Source organism: Acyrthosiphon pisum, chromosome A2 (genome assembly GCF_005508785.2).
Source record: "Acyrthosiphon pisum isolate AL4f chromosome A2, pea_aphid_22Mar2018_4r6ur, whole genome shotgun sequence".
Taxonomy (NCBI): domain Eukaryota; kingdom Metazoa; phylum Arthropoda; class Insecta; order Hemiptera; family Aphididae; genus Acyrthosiphon; species Acyrthosiphon pisum.
In genome coordinates, this window is record NC_042495.1 from 106326502 (window position 1) to 106352665 (window position 26164).

The 26164-nt window shown below is 32.6% G+C and overlaps 1 protein-coding gene across 2 annotated transcripts in view; it reads right to left on the reverse strand.

The window, feature by feature from the left end:
- Positions 1-657: 657 nt before the first annotated feature.
- Positions 658-26164, reverse strand: part of LOC100162414 (serine/threonine-protein kinase NLK) — a 29392-nt gene continuing 3885 nt past the window's right edge. The window contains exons 2-9 of one of the 2 annotated variants that reach the window (XR_510740.3): positions 19017-19146; positions 18883-18938; positions 5156-5348; positions 4056-4265; positions 3664-3852; positions 3332-3536; positions 3050-3206; positions 658-1455 (exon numbers count right to left, since the gene is read on the reverse strand). Coding sequence is in view for 1 of the 2 variants with exons in the window: in XM_001946304.5 (XP_001946339.1) it covers positions 1446-1455; positions 3113-3206; positions 3332-3536; positions 3664-3852; positions 4056-4265; positions 5156-5348; positions 18883-18938; positions 19017-19146 (1087 nt within the window). In the remaining variant the exon portion in view is untranslated. The remainder of the gene's footprint in view (positions 1456-3049; positions 3207-3331; positions 3537-3663; positions 3853-4055; positions 4266-5155; positions 5349-18882; positions 18939-19016; positions 19147-26164) is intronic. The other variant, XM_001946304.5, reaches the window with a different exon arrangement.

A 26164-nucleotide genomic window follows, 5' to 3' on the forward strand; every position in this document is an offset into this window, starting at 1 on the left:
GATAGTTGGAAAAATGTATGAAAACATAAAATGCACACGAACAAAAGCAATTGGTTACGAGGACCGCAGCAAAATTCCACTATATAGTATTACAGAAATCTCTGCTAAAAACGACATTTTTCATTTTTCGGCTATTCAATGCGTTGTTGTAATAATACGCTCACGGTTTTTACGGTACCAGGTACATAATAATATATCTTACGATATTATAGTTTTTGCATGAATGTACGTAAAATAATATCGTTGGCGTTGCAGCACGAGAAGAAACAAAAACAGAAATATATTATTAAAATTTAATAAATCACCCGCTCTATTTATGTTAACAAAAAAAAAAAAAAATATTATAATAATAATTCACACAGCTATTACAAATATCATGTTTCAAAAATCTGTGAAATTATATAATAATATATACGAATATATTATTATATTATATTATATTATAGTTCGACCCGTACAGATGATTACTTAAAAACTAACACTCCGAATGTATGCAGTACGTGTTATGTACGCGTATTTTGTATACAAAATAATATTATATAATACGTCGATTGAACAATACAGATGGATGGAGGAGAAAAAACAATAAAACAGTGACATTATTACTATACAGCGTGGTCGCTTTTTGGGTTCGCGAAAAAGTACATGACAATTAAGTGCGATTCACATATTATTATAATACACATTTAAATTGTACAAATAATTATATACATTACGAAAAAAAATCACAAAGACACGTTATTTACAAAAATTATCTTCCACGCACACGAGCGCGTTGTCGTTATTCGTCTTTTACCGCGTTACTATATTACATATATAATTAAAAAATAAAAATTCACGTCTTTCCGATACATTACGTTTTACGGCCGTTTAAATCTGACGTTACGTCTTTAAACCCATGGCGTTTAACGTGAATGTATAATGTATATGCTGTTAATATCATTACCGGATGAGTTATGTTTAAAAAACGAGTATAATTTTTTTTTCATATTTATAAATAGGTACGTTATCATATAATATTGGTAAACATCGAAAATCAGAGCTTGATATCATAATAAGTGGTTTTTGGTGTAATGATCAGGTTTCATGGATGGTAAAAAAAAAAAAAAATTAAAAATTATAATAATTATAAGAAAATAAGCGTACTAAAAAAAAGAAAAATTGGGCACTGAGCTTTCATTCAATCGTCTAAATAAGTAAAAATCAAGCATTTTGCTCACACATACAATAAAAAGAAAAAAAGAAAAATTCAGGATTATGTACATTTTTTTTTTTGTTTAATCTTCTTGTCTCGATTTCATTGTGTTATATTCATTCAGTCTCGGTCTCGGGGGGGCGCAATTTGAGATCCGGTTATCACGTTAATATAATATATATATATATATATATATATACAATGTAGATAGGTACATATAAATATAGGGAAATGAGGCAGTCTGCTCCGATCAAACATCACTGAAACATGAGAAAAATCAATTATTACAACATATCATTAATGTAGTATGTTAATTAATATCACACTATGAGAGAGTAATAATAATAAAAATAATAAAACACGATCGAAGGGTATAATATTTAGTATGCATAAAACGCACACCGTTAAAACTGAAAACGCCTTGCCTTTGTGGGACAACTCTCCGGGCTATATCATTATATTTTTACTGTAGACCACAATATCGTCACACAACATAATAATATATATTATCTATCAAAAGACGTCTATACTCTAACCGGCGTTATCGTCCGGAAACCGTACAAATAGTGTAATGGGGGAAATAAACGTTATCATTTAAAAAAAAACTGAGGGCGGGGACAATAAATGAAACAAATCGATACCGCACTATAACGACGACGTATTCGGTCTAACAACACAATATTGAACTGCAGCTGTCATCACAAAATACATGCACAATATACGTATATACACACACACACACACACACATTTATACAATTAATATTTATCACCGACAAATATATAGAAATATATTTTACTACTATAAACGTATGTATTTGAAAAGAGCAAAATATTCATATTATAAATTACATTGATATTGTTGAATATAAGTACTCAAATTCAATATGAGAGTTTAAATTACATGTGGCGAAATTTTTTATTTGCTAAAAACTAGTAGTTTAGCATTTAGTCAAGAAAAGCATTTCTCATCACTATTTAGTATTCATATTATAATTATATATATATACACTAGACAACATTATTTTTTTGTTGGGAATATGGATTTTCCATTAATTTTTTTTTTTAAACAGAGAAAGTAGATATTTTATTTAAGTATTATATGTTTAAGGTTGAAAATAAAAGAAAATATAGTAAATATTATATAGGTCGATTATTTGAAAACATGTACAAGTGGAACTCTATTAAAATTGATACCTATAAAAGTACATTAAATATTCTAATATATATTTGTTTTATTAGGTACCTATACAAAAATATTATTAAAAAAGGAAGAAGATCGACATATTGACCTCTTATTTATAATATACTTCTTTACTATAAACAATATTTTTGTATAAAAACCTACAATTTGTTAAATTTTTGGTTTAATCCAACTTATGCATACACATTGGTACACTTTTAAAACAATGTACAATTCGTCATGTTTAAAAATAGCAATTTTTTTTTTAAACAATTATAAATGCTAACGCCGAAGTTACTATTACTGCGCAACGGTAAAACATAATGAAGTATCTAACCGTAAACTAATAATAACAAAATGTATATTCTTACATATACCCATAGAGTAGGACCTACCTAACAGTATTATTTTAAAATCGAAACGGTAAAGTCACGTTTGTGCACATTCACGAACCGATTAAAAAGTAAAAACTTTGTTAAAATTATTAAATAAAAGTAGAAATAAAAAATATGTACGTTTGGATATGTATTATGCCGAAATGGCAACATACCTATACATTTATACATAAATGTATATTTGTAAGATAATAGTAAGTTAATCGTATACGTGCTATGCCGAGATATTATTAAAATGTATGTATATATGCATTATGTATACTATATATATAGGTACCGGTTAGTCGAGGTGTAGTTTTATTTGGTGATTCAGAAGAGTGGACGTTTCTCACAGCCTTACCTCGAGAAACTTTTAAATGCCGCCGACTGGGGATTTATGCACAATGGCACACGGTGACTGCTCAACTGGTCGCCGATAAACTTGTGAAGTTCCTCTGTAAGAAATAAAGATTTAGTAAAACGTAAATATATATACCGTCACCGTGACATCATTTCCGTGATGAAAACTACATATTATTATACAATGACACCTTGTAGGGTGCGTATATTATATGCGTACCTTTGACTTGTTGTACATTCGACATTTTCTTCTCCCATTTATCGTCGAATGTCTGTGGCGCCACCGGTTCGTAATCCATACAGAAATGCCGAAGACCCGTCAACGGTACCGTGAAACAGCATTTGCACATGCAGCTGTGATACCTCAGACGGCCCTCGTCTATGTAAGGATGGACCAGCGCGTCCATGACGGACATCCGTTTGTCCTGTATGTCACGTAAACACAAAACCGGACGTTAATAAAGATAACGAAAATATATAACGGCGCTCGCTTTACCAAGCTCAACCTAGGGAGGCTATTATTTGAGATTCAGACTGTACGTTAACACTTACCGGATTGAAAACTAGCATCTGGGAAATCAGGTGAACCGCCTCGTGCGTCATCAACGAAGACAGAGAGTACAACAGAGACATGGACGGTTTCTTCATGCGTCGTATGAGCATGTGGGAACGGGCTGCCGGACACGCGTGGGCCATGTCTTCCATAGTCGGCGTACCGAGCAAGTCCGTTATCAATTCCAACTGTAAAAATGGCAAGCGTATAAATAAGTTCGAGTATGCAATATGCATACATTTAATATTATTATTTTTATCATCAGCGCGTCGTCGGGTGTTTGCATACATTTTACAATTATATACTATGTAATAGCCAATAGGTATTGTAACACCAAAATGGTTTTTATATTTCACACATCCACTCAACTAGGGGTATTTGGGTGACTTACTTGTTGAACCGTGTCTTGGCCTTGGAACAGTATCCGCCTGGTGACGAGTTCGGCAAATATACAACCGACACTCCACACGTCTATGGCCGATGTGTAGTGTTTGGCTCCCATAAGTATTTCCGGCGCCCTATAATATTGCGTCACCACTTCTTGAGTCATGTGTTTGGTCTCATCTGGTTCTTCTACTCTGGCCAGACCAAAGTCACAAATCTACAAACACGGGAAATGTGAAAACTATTATAATTTGTTGAATGGTATATTTTATATGATATAATATATAACAAAAGTGACAGCCTTAAAACCAATCAGACATTTTCGACTTTTAGCAAAAAAATTCATCTACAAAATAGACAAACAAAAAAGGATTTAAAAAGTACCGGTTCTATAGTAAATTCAACAAAAACAGCGGGTGCTCTCCGTGGTCTCAAATTTTACAATATCATAATTATATTATATTGTAGTTAACTGTTGCAATTTTTGTTCGCTATTGACGATTTATGATCGTGAGAACATAGAAATGCTTTTAAAATATTCTCCATTATAATAGTGCTCTGGAAACAATATACTATCGCGTACATGGCCATAGTATAGTTTCGAAAACAGGAAAAGAAAACGGAATCGACTAACACTAAGCAGAGAGAGGAGCTGAAAACTGTGTAACGTAGTTATAGAATTATATTATATACTAGTATCATAAAACTTATGCTTATAAATATGAAAAATTATTTACATTTTTTCAGCGAAACAAATTTTAAAACATTTCAAAAAATATCTATTTTTTATTTTTTTATTATTACATGCAGTGTTTTAATGGGAATGCATATTTTTTAATTAAGTTACGACACAAAAATACAGAAATACCATCGAATCGCGTGGTGCGTATGCGGAGGTAGAACTCAGGCGTGAAATTAATAAACCTATTCTGGATAGGAATGTAAAATATAATTATTATTATTAAATTTAGGCCAATGTACACGCTCTGAATGTGGAAAAAACATGCCTTTATTATAATATCATGTATCAATATATTATGTCAGACACATATATATCTTAAAAGTTACAGTACAATACTTGTAAGTTGTAGATTGTAGTATACGCACCTTTAGAATACAATTACTGTTGACAAGCAGATTTCCTGGTTTAATATCTCTGTGCAATATTCGTGCCGAATGTAGATACTTGAGACCCCTGAGGATCTGGTAGAGGAAAACTTTTATATGGTCTGGTGACAGCTGCTGTGGCGACACTATAATTTTGTGCAAGTCGCTCTGCATTAGTTCGGTTATCACGTATCTATGAGAATGCTACAAGTTAAGGAAATAACGATGACGATGATATAATAGGCGTATACATGATGATGTATTGACGCACGTCTAGTATGTCGAGACCCTTTTAAAAAATATAAAAAATAATAAATATACGATACGACGCTCTTGTTATCCACGTCTATAGTTCACTGTTATAATATAAACAAATTACATGCGGGGGCTGGGTACACAGGACTATAATATACCGTATTTTTAGAATGATGGATAGATCTTTATAGAACGGCACCACCACCATGTGTTTCAAGGGATCTTTTTGTCGTTTTAAAAATAAAAAGGGGGAAAACGGGTATCGGCGACAATATTATTAGTTATTACTCGACTGTAGAGGGTATAATAGTGTAATACTATATGTATACTATCCAATCTCGAGGACGACGACCGCTGTATATACTTACAGTGATGTTAAACGGAATATAGCTGTAATACCCATTTTATACCGCAGTGACGACCCTATTTTTCGTCAAGACTTAAGGTAAACACAAAAATTGAACGCGTCGGAGCTATTTGGTTAATCGATTGCTGCGTCAAGTTACAACGCGATGTCGGTATTTAATCAAGATCGTATTACTAGGCATACATTGTCCGGGGACAGCATTATATTATAACAACAACGCAAGCAGTCTATATTATAAACTTATTTTAGGTATATGTGTCAAACAATAATAATTGTTGTGCAATATCCGTGTACGACGAGTATAGGTTAATACACGCCAATATAAGTAGTGCAATACAACTAATGACTGTATACCATATAATAATATAACATTATAATTTATATGAATATGATACATATATTTCAGACATTTGCTCTATACCGTGTGTCGAGTACAAGCGTTAGTTTATGATGATCGCTGGTCGAAAAGCGAAGTGAAAGTAATAAAAGAAAAAATATGATCGCATTCAAAACGATAATTTTGTATTATATATTATGTTATAATAATATATAAGCGCAATAATTCCAGAGACGCAGCTGCTGAAAATTCGAATTTCTAGACGAACTAGGGGCAACACAATAGAAACTGCAGCGCGTGCAATGCGTATATATACTAATACTATATTATAATATATCCTTGACGACGACGGATATGTATTGTCAACGGCCGCCGTAATAAATTATCTGTATATTATACACACTCGATTCGACCCTGCAGTGTAGTCTTATGATCACGTAGAAATGTATAGTCAGAAAACATGAAGAAAAACATACTAAATACTAAACAAAAAAATATGCTTCGACGCCTTAAATGCGTCGTTTATTCCGTATATAAACAATAAGGATTATAGAATTTAATATAAATCATTAACACGCGAGGAAACCCGTGATATTTCCATAAAACAAAATTTCTAATTTAAAATAAACGTGTATATTTTGTGCGAGCACGTTTAATCGTTTACGATGACGACACTGACGAGAATCAATACAAATCCTCGGAGCACGAATAGAACACTTTTCATCTAAATGTATAAAATCCAAGGATACAGCAAACTAGCTGAAACAAATTAATAACAATGGAAAGATGCAAGAAAAAATAACTGATTATACAGTACATCGTTCAGCACCAATAGCAAAATAATGTAGCGCGATACATTGCGATTTTATTCTTCAAAAACTAGTTAACGTGTGCTTGTGCTGTAACTTGTAACTTGTAACTTTTAAATTCATACTTACGCAGTAACTATACAAATTAACGAGTTTAAAATGAACACTTTCTCGGTGCAGTAAATAATAAGTGGGCACGACTTAATTTATGTGTAGGTATTATAGATAAATATATTATATACCTAGTACCTACATTATACAATAGACTACACGCGTATACACAATATTATGTATAGATATCCTATACATCACGGTCACGAGGCAAAAATATACTATACCAAAACCGAGAAAACAAGACACATTAAAATGTCTGTTTTGAATAAAACATAAAATACAAAAAGTCTTATGAAGGGTGTGTGTAGATGATACACAAAGAAAAATATTTTATAGTAAGAACGTAACTAAATGGTATTGTTACCTAACGTAAAGAGTTGACTATTGCAGTGTACCTAACGGATGGACATTTTTCGTAGCACATGAGAAGGTATAATAATTGAATATACCTACGTAGACTTGTATACCAGTAGGTACCTACAAGAACGTGAATCTTTTAAAGAATGTTATTCGTTTTGGTTGTTTCACGGTAACAATGGTATTTGTGTTATATATCCACAGAACCCGACAACGGTATAATATATTGTACAGATACGACTACCTGAACCAGTTGCCTTCGGGTAAACACCCTCTTCGGGTATTTTCATCCTAAATATCCAGTTCCCCAAAAACATGCAGACAGATCTGTTATATTTAATTTCTCACATGTGCGATTTGTAGCCCTTCTTCACAGTATACGTCATTTGGGCTGCATCAGTATTGTTTTACCTTACGGAAACTTTATCGGAGTCCGCTGCCAAACATAGGATTCATCCACAGCTTAAATTATTTAAATGCCAGCGCGGGGAGTTTGTTGAGCATTTGGTTGTCATATACATTATTATATCGAATGGAATGATAAAACGAGCTAAAATATTTTATACAAGGGGATCGCGCGGTATGTGTATTATACTCTGACGACTTAACAGAAACAGAGAGAAAGAGATAAAGATATATGAAAGCCATCAGCCGACGGCGGTGGTCCAGTGTAATGAACGGGAGCGGGGAAAAAATCCATAGAACGTTTTCAAACAATGTACCATTATTGCATATACATATAATATATATATATATATAAACATTATACGTTTAGTTTTACACAACAATCGTTTGAATCGATTTTGAAGTTAAGATGACGCAATAGACAAAACTATATTATATATGTACATAGAGAAGACTAGTGTTGTACTTAAACGTTCAAAGTAGAAGTTATCGATTATACGCACGAATAAAATATACTAATTGATATATATTAATAAGTATATAATATTATACATACCGCTGTAGTTTTTCTAAAATACACGCTCATAATAAAAATTTGCCAAAAAAGTACGATCTGAGTGTCGCCCACGGCGCAGGAAGAAATATATAACGAGGATCGTAAGGCAATCTCCACAGTCCAACCCCCGTATAATACTGCACCACCGTCACGTGACGACTGCCTCCATTCTTCAAAGGGGATAAGAGCGCGATACTTACTAACGCACACGAGCTAGGGCTGCAGGTCGCCTTCGCTGTCGAATACACACAATGTAAGTAGCACAATATATTTATATATATACAACAAAGAAGGACCTGTCGAAAAAAATTGTTTGATGATCAGATCATAAGCAAGCACAGTCTATAATTAATACGACTATATGAGTATTTATTGTCTATTTATGTCTCAAAGTTGCAGGTACCTAGTATACCTACTGTAGACTTTTACGAGCAAACGCAGTTTTCAAATGTTCCAATTAAATTAATTTAATCATTCGAAAAATCGACCAATTCTCGATGTTAAAACATAATGTTTTGATGTGTGAGTAGTATGTACCTACGCTCATCGAAATTATCCGATCAAAATTATTACTGTTCTATTACATTATATGACGATGACGACCTAAGCAATACACACCGAGGGGACGAAATAATAATCGGAGGCAGAAAATTATTTTTTAAAGGGTAGTCGTTGACTATAAGCGTTGCGTCCGGTTTACCGGGGGGACTGTCCGACTGTATGCTGGACGTGTATTTTATATAATATAATAATATATTCGCAGAGTTTATATGAGTTTAGTTTGTACCATGCATACACACATACATGTATATAAATTATGCACAGACGCACACATTACATGTTATAATAATTCAATTTCCGCCAGACTTCTCTGCACATAGCTACATATGCTTTAGTGTGTGTGTGTGTGTGTGCAATACACGACTCAAACACACATTTTAATTGCCCAAATCTATTTGTGTTTCGACGACATGCGGGGAGAGAAGACCTGTGCAAATCGTTGAAATAATTTTTGAGTTGGTACAATGATGACTAAACGAGGGGGGAGAAAGAGAGAGAGCACTAGATGGCAGAAATAGGCAAATGCACAAAAGAGGAGACGACGTTATTTAAATGCGCATGTGGCCGTTATCAGTTCGCAGATTGTAAATATCGAATATTTATGCGCCATAATATGCATAAATGAAAAAAAATAGACGAAATATTTAAATTTTTATGGGACATAACCGGATAAAACTACAAAGCCAAGATTGATGACCTCGTTTTTTAAAATATATACATGTGTGTATCATCGAGCCTGTAAGATAGGTATATCATGTATATTTAAAATTTAAATATGAGTTTAACGTGCAATAATTACATTTTACTTTCAATGGAATTTTATAACTCTCGAAATAATCCAAATACAAAGAACTAATCCGAGAAACATTAAAGAAAAATTAATATTTATTGTTTACAGAACAGATGTTACCTTATACATTAATATATATTATTAACGCTCCATAGTGTATACGAAGATGTATTACAGTGAGCGTCGTCGTTGATCGAACGAAGGGACCCAACGAGTATCTCAGCGATAAATATGCGCAAATTCCTCTTGGATTAGGACGTGGCAGTAAGTGTATAAGTCCTTAATATTTTTAATTTAACGTAATTTGAAGTACACATCTTGAAAGTGGCCGTTCAGCTACGTAGTAAATAATACGAAACTCACGACAATAACGGTTGAAAAAATAACTTGAAACAAGATCGTATTGCGCAGTCCAAGTCGTTAAATTACATTAAATAAATATTTGCCAGTTAACACTTTAATTTGAATAATTATTTGCATTCATACTATATATAGTATACAATTAACTATTAAATAAATTTACTAGCATGGTTGCACGAATGCATTCAAAGCATATAAGCATAGTATACTAAAAAATATAATGTATAGATGTACATAATAAATCTAAAAGACCTCTTAAATTAGGAAAAACACAAGCGTTAAATATTTTTTCTTTTACATATACTAATTACGTTAAGACTTTATTATGTAGCCAACCCAGAGTGATATAAATATATGATTATAAAACGTTTAACGGGGACTCTACGATTATATTGTGTGCACGCTGCATACGATGAAAAAATCTCGTAATTTTACGTAGGTATACGTATAATACGATAAACAACAGTCAATAACCTTCGGACGGTTAAAGTCACGTTAATTGCACAACTCTTGAACTGATTCTGTTCGAAATCGATTATTATATTATAGGTACCTACTCAGAAATTCGTATAATAATGGATAAAAATGAGACAATTTAAAAACGAGATTACTAAGTATATTATATACTATATACCTACAGTGCATGTGTAATCGCAATGATTAATAAAAACATGCGACGCATCGTTTTGAAGACGCAGTCGTCATCATTATTTCCGGAACTGCTGCATAAACAACGGCATACATACCGCTACTCCGGTATGGCGATTATGGCCACATGGGTCTCGTACAGCGGTAAGGCGATTTCTCAAGGACTCGTTAAACGTTTGCTAAGTTACACGGGTCCGACGATAGGGATTAAAATATTAGGTATACTGATTACTGAGCAGATCAAAAGTATGATCATATACATATATGATGTCTAGAGAAAAGAAGTGAAACGGTAATACAGGAAACGCAAATATGTTTGACCCTTTTCGATCAGCTCTGCTCACTCTATACATAGAGGAATGACTTTTTTACTTTTATATTTTTTAGTGTGCAAATACGAAATATATATTTTAGTGCCTGGGCACAAATTTATATACAGACACACAATATAATATAAATACGAAGAGCGCCGCGGCTGCACCGTCTCGCGTTTTTAACGATCTCCCGGGCTCGCAAAATTATTAATCCCCTTCTGGCGGTCCACACTCCGCCACCCCCGCCAACAAACGACCCGTCACAGAGGGATGGTGCATCGCAGAACGGGAAGGGGCGGGACACAGCCACCGAGAGGAAACAGGGGCGTCGTCGGTCTCGGGTCGAGTCGCCGGGCCATCTGCCTCGGCCGTAACCATGGCGACCGTATCATTACGCCGCGCCCCACCACCACCGTGGGATTTTAAATTACTGCCCTTTCCCCTCGCGGTTCGGGCGGGTGGCGCCCACCAAGGGCGGCAAAGGCGGTATACGTGGCTTACTATATACTTCCACTGCCACCCTTTCAGCAGCAGCAACCACGCAGCAAAGGCCATACCCGCGTCATCGCACGCGTCACACACACACACACACACACACACACACACCGGACGCGGACTTTAGGGAAAAACGAAAAGGGCCCCTCTACCGACAGATTCGATTTTTTCTCCTGCTTTTCACCCGCGTATTATATTATATAGTTGATGCTGATGCTGCTGCAGTTGTTATTACATATATCTACAGCGTATTCGTCAGGGGCTGGGAATGATCAATACGCGCGGGTAACAAAGGGGAGAAACGGCTGTGGAAGCATACATATATAATATATATATAATACACGTACTACACGCGTCGGTTTTTTGGGGGTATGTCGGTTGCGGACGGTCAAAACAGAGAGACCGGAGTTTGAAGGAGGGAGAAGCCTCGGCAGGTGCCCTTGGAGCGCTCGCGGGAATGCACGGGCTACGGTCGGGTCGGGTGCCGGTCGTAACAGATATCGTAGAAAAACCACCGCCATGTTCAAGGTTTCTCTTAATTTAAAGCCGAAGAGAGTCACTGAACCGAATCGATTTTAATATATTGTGAACGCAAATATGAGAGGAAGAAAAAATAACACATCCCAAAAATACACGTATAGTAGCCACGTAGTAGTTGGTAGTTGGGACAAGCAACCGTTGTGCGCAGTGAATGCTGCTGTGTCCATAGCGCGGATAAGCACACAAACGATTCGAGCGTCTCATTTCGCCAGCGGAGACCGGAAGAAAAACGTTTCATCGTTGTACAGCATTGCATATTACATATTATGATATTGTAACCAACAACTAGAACAAGCCGTTAAAACTGTATGGAGCTTATTGGCGTGGAAAGGATTCTTTTCGAAAAAAAAATATGCTCGAGCAGATCCACTCATAATGATCGGGCACTGTTTTTTCTAATTAGGAAATTTTGGACTAAAAGTTATTAGATACCAGCAATAGATTAAAACCTTACAATACGATATAATCACTGCAACACAAATTAGTGTTTACTTTTGCATCATTAGACATCATAGAACATTTTGTTCAAAAATCATATGTTAACTAATGACGGTTTCATTGATTGTTATGTACTTTAATTATGTATAAATTAAAAAAAATTGAGTCAACGGGGGATAATAGTACCCTATGCAATAGACACGCCCACGCACCCTCGGAATCGCGTGCGTACGGGTATACTGTTTAAATTTCCCACAAGTAATACAGCATAATATTACATAAACTATTTACTATTAATCAGATTATCCGATACGTCATTATATCGTTTTTGTTGCCGGCATCGCATTTCTCCGAGACGACGAATGTAGAACAAGCTCATCGTATATATTGCGCATCGGAGCGCGCACTTATACGTGGTGAACGTGGAGTACAGAACGCGTGTCCGTTAACGAAATTAGTTTCGTCCCGTAACCCAAATTAGAAAACACGATATTACTATTTCCTATATTATTTAGTTAGACAAAATGCTGTTAAAAAACAAACTTTAGTTCCGGGAAAACGGAACGATCGATCCGTTCTAGATATATAACTGCACCATGTCATGTGCAACTGATGATGATTACCTGGGGAATTAATAACGAAAAATACAGACGGCGAGAATATAAACGGAACAGAAAAAAACAATTCGTATTGAAATATGATCGAAAACATTACGCTGCAAACTGCACTTTGGAGTATAGGTACGCATGCAAGCGCGCAATTATTACTGTAAATTGTAAAATAGACAAATAAGTACGTTCTATCATAATACAATTTGTGAGCCAATATTGTAAAGTGCAGTGCGCGCGACGACATAACACATCGGGAAACCGGCGCTGGGCATGCACAGTGAACACATTCACATACTCGTACATTATGTTTTACGATAACATATTTTGTATTAATATAAAAATAATACATTATAAAATATAATATATTATAAATTTTTTTCTCTCTACACTGACGCGGCACAGGTCAATTACACCCAGCCGGCAATGCACACACATACAACAACAACAATTTTCCCGTCAAGGTTACCAACATTTCGACACCTCCCCCGCACCACCGGCCAAGCCAGTAACCGACGGGTGATAGCCGTCGCAACAGCAGTGGTCGCGTACCGCGGCGGCCGACCGTCGGTTTTGTGTTACTACCGGGCGGCGGCGTTCGGCCGGGACATAGTGCGGGGAAACGGCGGCGACGCGAACACACGCGCGCACGGAACGTCTTCGCCCGGGTCTATGGGTCTTTGTACGGTGAACCAGTTTTTCCCCCTGTACAGCGCTCCGGCGTCAGCGCCTCCTTTACATACTCGCATATGTGTGTACAATAATAATATGCTCAGCAGGTAGGCATACACACACGTACGCAGGACCGAATATGCCGGATACATACGTACGCATGAAATAAATGCACTTAAACACACACACGCCCAGAGGAGAATAGTATGGACCGACGGACCCTTTGTATACGGATTTTTCGGAATGCGTCCCCAGACAATGGCAGATGCGATAAATTTAGGAAGGTGCAGGTACCCGCATTGCAGCCCTGCGCGGTGTCCTTTTGCTTCACTAGACATCGACGAAACAATATTATACACCGTCATGCAGGACGACACTGCAGAGACTGGAGAGCTAAAACACAATATTACAAGAGCGACTATTATAGTTATAATGCGTTTTAGAGTATTGGACTGTCGCTGATGAAGAAAGAAAAAGAAAAATACAATAGACACAAAACAATTTTCCATTTTCCTACTAGCAAATAGAAGAGAAAGTGTGGTAGCTACTTTATGACTTGTGTTCATTACGATAGTCGCTGTCATCATCATTAAAGCTAAAACCATCGGAAAGATTCCAGGAAAATCATTTAGCACCGCCGGACTTTTCCTTTATTGATTTATATTAATACAATAATACGCCATATCGACTACCAGACGTCTTGAACATAATATATACAAAGCGCCACTTACTACTGTATATTTTTTATATAAGTCTGCTCTCCGATATACAAGCATGAAAACAATAATACGAACGTATGACATATTCAAGTTTTCCTTGTTAACTAAAATGTTCGTAAAAACCGTATTATGATATTATCAATTATTTTTCTATTTAAATTGGTCGCAAACAAGGAAAATCATACTTCGACTATCAAGACATCAAATACATATAATTTAACATACGCTATTAACTTTTTTTGTTAGCAAATCAAATTCTAGTAAACAGTTCAAAGCTCGTTTGAGAGAACGCTACACACGTATTTTTTGTCTCCGTTTTATAAGTGCGTAACATAGCAAATTTATACGCTCAGCAGTTCACGTTTAGCCTTTTTAGTTTAAAAATTAGAATGAATAAAAACATACAAACATTGATAATGTTCTTACAATAAGTTTCATAATAGATTCACTCTAATTTATAAACTAAAAACCAGTGGTGTATTGGTACGGGTACGCGGGTATACGCCGTATACCCATCAGAAGATTTTCGATTTTCGGCGTATACCCAAGGTAAAATCTTATTTTACGGGTATACGCTTCCAAAATAACCAGAAAACCAAATAAGATTTAAAATTTATTTAATAATTCATATAGGAAAAAAACGTTATTCGTTATTATATGTATTAATGAATTACTTATCAATTGAGGTAGGTATTGAATATAAGTTATATAACAATATGCGTCGTGTTTAATGTATTTTAAGACTTTAAGTTCAATTTAGTAAACCCAATATTGAATACAAAAAATCTATGTGGAAAATTCTATAGATTGTACCTATAATAATAATGTAATTATTATTTTAATTTTTTTGACATTCGAGTTGATTTTGTTTTATTTTCTATTGTTACATTATAAAAAAATTAATAAAATAATGTTAAAAACTATGTACTAATTGAACTGCAATAACGATATATAATATATACGATGATATAATTTGATCGTTTAGGTTACGTACATATTTTATTGGTGCGTATACCCATAAATATATTTACCAATACACCACTGCTAAAAACGCTAAACGTGATCTGCTGAACGTACATTTGCTGTTATGCACTTTTAAGACGGAGACAACAAATGCGTGTAGCGACCTCTTTAGTAAGATAGTAAACAATTTTAAGTTATTACAGACTACAGTACTATACTATATATAGTGTTCTTGGTAATTGGTATATAAGATAAATAAAGAGATTAATTTTGAAAAATGAAAAAAATCAGTTTTTGAACAATAATAAATTATAATTTCTCACTAAAAAAAAAAATAATATTAAAAGGATGTCAACGCAAATATTTGTTTTCTCTCTCAGGCCCACGCACAATACATAAATACAACGCAGTAACGTAAGATCATTTTTTTAAAAATAATTGTTGAGTTATCTTAGAGTAAAATATTCTAGAACATAATACATACTAAAATCATAGAGGATAATATTTTTGAGGATTTAACATATCGGTTTTATTCTTTATTATTATTCTTTTTTATTTATTAGGTTAAAAAATAAACGTATATTTTTTAAAGAAAAAAACTGTATTTTTCGTTTTAAACTAAAAATTAAATTGTTTGAGTTTTAAACAGTTTAAAACAGTATATTTAAAATAACTTAATTTTAATTTTATATGTAATTTACTTATATGCGATATACCAATATCCCGTGTACTAGTATATGTTTCACTGTTTATTTATTACATATTTTAAAATATAAAAGTATTTTAAATATTTTCTGAATGAATGTTTGATGTGGACATTATACTAAGTATTTATTAACTATTAAGTAAAAACATTTGAAATCTATAGTAATTTATTCGATAAAATTTAAAAAAAAAAGTTAAAATGGAAGATTGTAATAGATATAATTATTTCATACTTTAACTTTTTTTCTGAAGGATATCTATTATTATAAGAAAAACCCCCGAAAAATTACGAAAAAACGCTAAAAATGGGAGTTTAATTTCTAACGCTTTGTTTATCATCATAGAAACGAATAAAAAATTATGATATTATAATATTAATTCAATTTACATGATAAAATAAATAATAACAATATAAAATATCCAGACTGACAAACCGTCTCTGTTCAGAATCGTTTTTCTTATACAATGATATTATATCATTGAATTCAAGTCTAATACAGTCCATTATACAATGACCCACTTGTAATCTACTGTACAGCAGAGTGACATCCACTTTCCTGCTTTTTATTATTAATAATAAACAAAAAAAACACAACATTCACTTGGATTTTACACTGTTCTAAACATGTTTTATTTGTTTTACACAATGAACAAAGCGTCCAAATCAAATTGTATTAAACATAACAACCCTGATGTTTCATGAGAGCCAGAGAAATAATACAAATAATGAGCTGATATCCTCTAAAAAGTTAAATCCATCTATTGAAATAATAATATACTAGAAGGAGAATATAAACGCTACTACAGTGAAAAGAAAATAATATCCAAAAATAAATTTAATCAATAACATTCGTACAGATATTTTAGATGTTAGAATGGTTTTTTTTAAAAAAAATGTAATTATACTTAAACGTATTTAAAAAAAAACAAAATAATAATTGAGTTTACAATTAGGTTTTTGAAATAATTAACGTAAATTTTAATTATACACACTTTTAGTTTTTTTGATTTGAATGAATCGAGTCAAACAAGCAAATATGTTTTAAAAACATCAACAATGATACATTTGATTCCTACATATAAAATTTGTACTTTTAAAAAACAATTTAACAAGGTCTAACACGATCAAACAAGATAACAAAAACTGGAGCATATTATATTATAATACATACATAATATATCCCCCTCTCTTTATATCATACAACTTTAATATTATTGATTAGAGCAGATGATTATGGGAAAATGAGTTTACACAAACGAGGGCTGTTACAGTATACTCGAATAAAGCCCGCATTCGATATAGTCATATATATGCCATATTATAATATTATAAACGCGTATCCCGCAGCCAACTCAACTGGTTTTAACTCAAAAAGTAACCGTCAACAGAAAAAAAATGTAAAAGGGGAATAACGTGTACTTGCACAAAGGGCGTCTGACGGGAAAACACGGAGAGTTGAACGACCTTCACCCTCACATGTTCAAACGGTCTACTGATCACCATTGCTGCCTTTTTTTCGCAGGATGTAACGTAAATTCAGAGATTTTCCAAACATCACACCCGTACACTAAGAGCCAATAAGAGGGGTGCAGCTCAGCAAACGTTTATGAACTATTTTATAGTTTATAAGCAACTTATTATTTTTCAATTTTAATGTACGCATCAATGCAAAAATAAAAAAATTCATTCTACCTAGACGACTAGACCTAATGTCTTACAGTATTTATAAATGTATAAATAATTATTGTATACATTTGTAAATAATTTTTCAAATTCATAAGCATCCGAATTTTAATCTTAAAATGGTATAGCATTAACAGATATTATTGAAAACAGTTTCCGCCATTGACAAGATAATATTGTTTAATTTTATAAACATACAAACGGATTTTATTTTTGGCGATTATTTCTATGCATCTAATTTGTATTCATAATTCAATAAAATATAAAAGGATGGAACTATCTTTAACTGTCAATTGTCAATTGTCAATAGTTTACAAGTTACAACTAAAATTGAAGAAAAATCAGTCGTTAGAGACCGTCAATAATTGTATGTTAAAAATATCGCGCCATCTCCATACAACAATAATCTCAGAGGTATATGCACTCGAATGAAACCATAAACACCGTATACGTGTTGTCTACAGTTACAAACACGCACAATATAGAGACAAAATAAGATTCCAATGTATTTTGAAAATACAAAAAAAAAATAATACAATGTACCTATACATTGTACATAATATTATACATACGAATTATTACACACACAATTACACGTGTGCGCGTGTGCAGACACCTATGAGTACCTATAACAAAATCCTCTAGATACTTATTCTTATATTTTACAAGTTATAAGTAACATATATTTTACATCCAAATAGTGAATATGAATGTGTGCGGCCAGTCTAGGGCGAATAAACCCGCTATTACTAAAGACCTATGAGAAACAAAGAAGAGACAGGAAATACTGGTTTATAATGGCGAGGTACGTAACATTGTTATACACCGGGTGACTAATGCGTATTAGCTCGATAGGAATGCACGGTCCTATGCCACTCTACAATTTAATGTCATCGAATTATCCATCACTTCATCACGCGCGCGCACACACACCGTGATAGTTATTACGGAAAATATAACAAATTTTTCCGGATTGCCTATAAATGGCATGGCCTACCTGTGGTCGATTATAACATAATAAAAAGGATACATTTCTTGAAAGAAATCCAAATGAGGCGGTTGCAGAATGTCAAGGGCGGATAATACCTATACAAGAGTAAAAAAAAATTGTTAGTAATTTTTAACATTAAAAACGACAAAATGAATAGCTTTTTAAAAACTTACGTTTTCGTGTTTGAAATTGCATAACATTTTTAACTCTCTAAAAACTCGTTTCGAGGAGACTAGTGATTGAAAAACATTTGGAAGCTTTTTCAACGCGACTCTTCGTCCGTCTCTTGGATCTGTTACAGCCCTGCAAATACAATTAAAACGCTGTTATTATAATATTGCATTTGGGTAGAAGTAAATTTTAATTTCCTAAATAAAACTAACACCGTAAGTACCTATAAATATACATTTATATATATATACAATACAGATAACAATAATTATGCTGATTTAATACAATTTTCATTGAATCTATATGGCCTTGTTAAAAGTCGACTAATGTTCTATTCTTACAATAAGATTATGAATAAGAAATTATGTTTGGCAGAGACGCAAAAATCCACGGAAACAGTGCACTGTAAAGAAAAAAACACTTTTGGCGCATATGAATCGGTTTCCCCTTAGGTCATGGTCGGTTTCCGATCATATATCGCACCGATATGACGTCTATAAAGTTTATCAACATGATGATGATAACCACTTCACATAATATGATAAAATACAAAAATATAACTTATTAAACACGAATATTGGTACATTTTACCGGGTAGACTACCAAAAAGTCCGAGGATTTAAAGTTTAACTTATAAGCATAAAAATTCAACGGTAAAAAAGTTCTAAGCATAAAAAGTCTGTGATGAAAAATCCAGGTATACATATAATTAGGTAGAGGGAAAAATACGATTTGATGCAAACGTTCCAATAAATTTTAATATAAATTGTAACTAAATGATTTAAGTATCTGACAAAATTAATAAATAGTCTTAACGATAGTTAATACTGAATTAAACTGAGAAATCATTATAATATATTATGTATATTTATTTTGTATAAATAATAATTTCACTATTTTTTATGGGTTATATAAGTAAGTATATTTTATACTTTGTAATTATAATCTTTGCGTTTTTTTTTTAATGTATATTATTTATATAACGTCATTACGATATAGTTAATTAAACTGAGAAATCATTATAATATATTATGTACATTGTAATATATATATTATCGGATATTATTTACTAGACTTTTTAGGCTTAGGACTTATCACTTATCAACCGATCGACATATTGTAACCGTTTTTACACATTGGTTCCATAAAGCGCTGTAGTGTTTTTTTTTTTTTTTTGAGGCAAATCGAGGAGGTTACAAAATATTGTCTGAAAACCGATTGATAAAATATAGATAATATTATAAGGTATCTTTCCTAACTAATTATTTATGAATTAACATATATAATACCCATATACGAGAGACTAAAGAGAAGGGCACTATATATTCGTCATTCAACAATTCGGACAACTACTGAAAAATGATGAATGCAAAATAAATTGCGGGTATATTTTTCCCTCCGCCATGCAGTAGGTACATGAATCTACATATATTTTTTTAACCACAATACAACTTTTTTAATAATATTTTTCACAGTTATTTGATTATTGTATGTACGAGAGATATTTGACTGTGTTACTGCTACTGATTTAGTAGATGGGAAAAAGAAAGCGTAGAGACGGTGTAGACGATTCATTGTTATGCTTTCGTTTCATATCAAAACGCCAAGTGGAACAAAGACTACGTTACGTCCCGATTGAAGAGGACAACGCGTTTTCCGACCGAATACCGTTCGCTGGCAATCGTCGTGTCGACCTATCCTATATTTTACATTGCACCGCACCGTGTTCCTAAATTATGTTTTTTTTTTGAACACAAGTCTAATTATTAAAGTACCTACATATTATTATATTATGGTATTTGAACTCCGCATTATTTCATAACCCGCACCGCTGTTGTCATATTTATTGTTTATAATTTATATCATTTGGTATTCTTTCGATTTATTTCTTTTTGGTTAGTACCGCCGCGCCGTATAGGTACATGCGTGTATTATATACAGGTACGTATTATATGTGCTGTAAGTTTCAAGGACATATTAATTTAATAACTTCTATACGAGCGCTACCAGGCACATACCACGGTTTTCAGACCGCACATATTATTTGATCCGATAAAGATGTGTATCTCCTACTCTCACCGCGGTTCCTTCACAACCGTTTCACTCCCCACACGCAACCGTATATAAATATATAATTATTATTAATTATTTATACTGATATATACGAATTCAACTGCTATAACAAAACACCTCGATAGCTGTTATTTTTTGTATTTTTGTTTTTATACGATTTTAACTTCTACATATTATACTACTTTTGCGGACACCTGTACCAGAGTCTCGACAACTGCCTGCTACAATCCAGCAGGTGGCTGACACACCACAGCTTGCAATCTGATATACAGCAGCCGACCACCAGCAGCACCGGTTAGATATTCTCAACCACAAATAAGCATATATATGAATACCTAATAATACACGGCCTCCCTGTTGTACACACGAAATTAAACAATAAAAACAACACATGTGCATCATAAGAACATAATAATAATAAAAAAAATTGTTAAGTGCTGCGTTGTTGCACGTCACAAGAATTCTCGTTCATATGTGTATTATAATCGTCCTTTATTGACTGAATAGGTTTTCAACCAGAGTTTGTATAACACGAGCTAGTAATAAATTCACGTAGGTACCTAATATATAATATCATAAGATACGATACATAAGATAGATGTAAGTCATTCAAACTTCAAAGTAAGAGTAGAGGGAGGAGGTCGAAACTGTTTATTTGAAACTCGCGTCTGGTCACACGACGGTTTTCTTCGTGGGAAATTAGTGTAATGCCGCGTACCGGTATACGCATGCGCGTGTACTGCAGCGGAGTACCGCAGTCGAATTCTCTAGTGGGTTGTCTTTCTCTCTTCAGGTTTTGTGTTTATTATATACACACATATAACTTACTATAATACTGTATACTATAAGGTTAGGTTATTATTATTTTTTTTTTTACATAATAATAATAATCATTAAAAAATACCCCATGAACAATGACCCTTCCACACAAAACACACATTCTATATTGTATACCTACACGCCATTCTGACACAGGACGAAGTTGGGAACAGTTGGCTTCTAAACGACGGTATACATGCAGCACACGGAGGCCTATATGGTATGCGAGCGACGTAAATATCGATTCATTTAAAGTAGCAGCCGCGACGGCCGACTCGGTTGTTGTACCAGTCGTCCGCCCCACTATATATTATATGCGTACAGCACACAAACTCTGCTCGAACGGATCACTAAATTAAATATGGTTTGATCAACTTAACGGCGCAGTTGTATAATACATATATATTAATATATATATAATATGTGTTCACCATACGTTGTGTAGTTGTGTACGTTAACATTGACCCACGACAATATTATATTGTGTGTAATCTATAAACTGATAAAATGTGTTCATACTTCATGCCCAAAGGTTCGTTCGTTTCGAATTTCGAATTTTTTGTTTCGTATATAGGTACTTCATGGTCTGCATTTAATCTGTATTTAATTTATATTATACGACGCGGCGTGTGCGTCAGCCTAGTGAGGAAAAATTAATACATTGCTAAAAATATCGGATTTTCATTCATCCGACTGTTCGAGATTCAATGATGTTGACTAAGTTCAGCTATAATACACTTTTGTCAATTATATACGCTAAGAATTTTGCACTAAATTATGAAAAGTTGTTATTGTGTTCTTAATAATTACTGTCAAACACATTATTTTAGAATATTTACAACGTACCTATATCATTATATCGGACGTTCTACAGTCATCAACGCACATCGGTAGAGAGAGAAAGAGAGATACTTAATAATAACAAGTATTCCGTCATTAAGGAGTATTATATAATATGCCTACCGGCAACCGACAATAATAATAATAATAATAATAATAATAATAATATAGTCTAAAGCCGAAAACATTAGAGTAATTAAAAATTATTACCTATTTATTGCTTAAAGGACGACTTTTGGTTATTTGTTGATTTTTATTAGGTTTTATCTCGGTTTCATCACTTGAATTCAATACATTTTTAGAAAGTACTAACTAAATTCTAAAGACATATATTTTGGATTAACTATGATAATACATATACATTTCAACGTTTGTCATGAAATACATTATGTTATTTTAATAAAATGTAAACTTTAATTGTATATTATAAGATGATACGATTCGAGAATATAAGGAATTTTATCATAGCCACTCAATAATAAATATTAAATTAAATGACTCTTATATTATGATTTTAATAAAAGTTTTCCTATTATTGTAGAAATATAAATTTATTATATTTTCAGTAAGTATTAAATAAATGTGGACTACAGGATTTACAACATTTATACATCTATATGTGGGTAGATACAGTTGAAGCATAACGTCTATATGGGACGGCTCCAGTCCGAATAGGTTTTGGTTCGTTGATTATACATTTATACCGATACAAAAACCAGGGCAACCTTAAAAGTTACGACAGGCCTCACTGGTAGGTGACTTAGTCTAATATGCACAGATTAAATATAAGTGTGTATATATATATATATATATATGTAAAAGCAAATATAGAAGTACAAACCATTGTGCAATAATATAAGGGCACTTGCTAGCAATAATTACTACAATAAAACAATATCGTATGTACAGTCTCTTTCTTATTCACCTCACTTCTGTCTAACGAGAACAAAAGAAACATAAAACATAGGACCAACAGCAAAAGTTTAAAGGGAGAATAAAAAATAAATGAGTACCATTTTAGAAGGCCGTAACAAAAACGTTATAAAGTGATTACGTAATAATAAAATACCAAAAAAAAATAAACTACTGGCAGAGCCACAAAAGCAAATAGCTTTATCATATAAAGCCAATTGAAATATACTCAACAATGATATTAATATATATATTATACAGAATATTATATATATGCACGTACGAAAAGATTTGTGAGCATTATAACTTATACGCGTATTATTTATTTCCTGAACACAAAGAACGCACAGTGCATATCAGGTAATGCAACATAATATGAAATACCTAGATATAATAGTATATTATCGGGCAACTTTATCCTGAAGCAGCTGAGAATCGGTATACCTGCTGAAAAAGGTCCAGACGTATCCAATAACTGGTCGGTATTTTTCCGCCTTGCACAGATGTTAAGGTTGCATGCAATAGGCTATCACACCTGCTACTATTCTATACAGTATATACGGTACGACAGGCAGCCCTTTAGTCCTTCCAAATCCAGTCTCCATACAACCAAACAACCACGACAAAAAAAAAAACAGGTTTGATCCCTCAAACAGACAATATGTACCCACATCTGGCTTCCCAATTCGCCTTGGATTTTTACAATATTCATCTCAAACGCGAACAACGAACCAAATTTTTTCGGGTTGGTTCTATATTTTGTTATTATTCTGTAGAGAACAGTAACAAAGAATATTTTAAAAAATAAACTATACTAAAATGGCTAAACTTTCTTTTTGAACACTATATCCTCGACTATATCATCATAATCATAGAAACTTTTTTTTACATTAACAATTAAATCAGTAGGTCATATAAGTCATATTATGTTGGTCTATTAGAACAACATAATGGGAAACTTACTTATTATCAATATTACTTATAAGATTTATATGAATGCGTTTGTAGACTTTTACACTTTTCCGACACGTTCTCACGCTCAACTAACAACCGCGATTTTTTATCTGATTTATACTTTTGTATTTTTTTTTTTTTTACCAAAATTCACGCCAATAGTGATAATAATAATAATCTTGAAATAATGAAATAAGAATAAATTACGATAAATAATATTATTAAGTTTCTGGAACAAAATCAAATGCGTTTTGTTTTACAATAAAATGCAGAATAAAATAATCTAATTACTTATACCTACCTCTACGAGTCTACTATATGTAGTACAATAGTAATGGCTGAGTATGAGCTAGGGATTAATGTGGACTTTAAGTGGATTAGGTAATTACAAATTTTAAGTGGCCGATAAATAATGATAACAGAGTATTTATTCTTTTAAATATTAATTAAGAAGAAATTTAACTAATAAATAATGATTACATATTAAATTCCTTGGAATACATTATTAAAAAATCTTTACAATTTCGAATGATAATTTTGTTTAACAAATCAATTGTTTAACTAGTTGATTTTTTTTTTTTAAATACTTGATAGCATTCAAATTAAGCAGCCTCCAACCATAACATAGTCAGTTGTTTAATAAACCATACGTGACTTGGACATGATGTTGTTATACAAAAGTTCTACAACTAAAGAAAAATAATTTGAATATTATTTAAATGTAAAAAGCATAGTTCATATTTTTAATTTGTAGGTCAGAAAACTATTTAAAATTGCATTGGGTATATTTACATTATGTTATCATAAATTATTGACCCTTTGATATTATTAAAAGTATATCTAGATAAAATTCATGAAATACTGGCAATACCATATCAATAGTTAGTGTCAACATTATTGTTTTACTTTTCTACATATATAGGTATAATATAATAATTATTTTAAATTAAAATTTGTTGTTACATAATATCTATTGGAAATAAAATAAAATAATTTAATTAATACCTATTTAAAAATGGTTAAGAATTATAGGAAAAATTATAGAGGCACCTACCTTTTTATTTTTTATTAAATGCAATATTTAGTTAAGTAAATAAAAACTAAAATATGGTAAAATACTTGCCCCTCATAACATTCCCCACCACTGACCTAATTTTAAGAACATAAAACAGAATCCTCCTGATTACAGACTTTCCATGAATCAATTTTATTATTTTTCAGATATTATGTAACATGTTCATTATCCATAATACTTAAATATTATTATCTATTAAAAATAGATATGTTGAAAATAATAAAATAAACTAAATATTTATAACGCTATAGGTATAAGGCATTGCAGAAAATGTTTGTAAGTTATTTATTGTGTTATTTATTTGTAATTCTTGTACATACATAATATGGCACCTAAATTGTACACAATTGATACACACAGGCCTTATAAATTTTATAATCAGTTTTATAAATATTATACTTAGGTATTTGTATTGATTATATTGACTATATTTAGCATAAAAGTATAAAAATATTCTGTAATGTTGAGGGGCAAGTG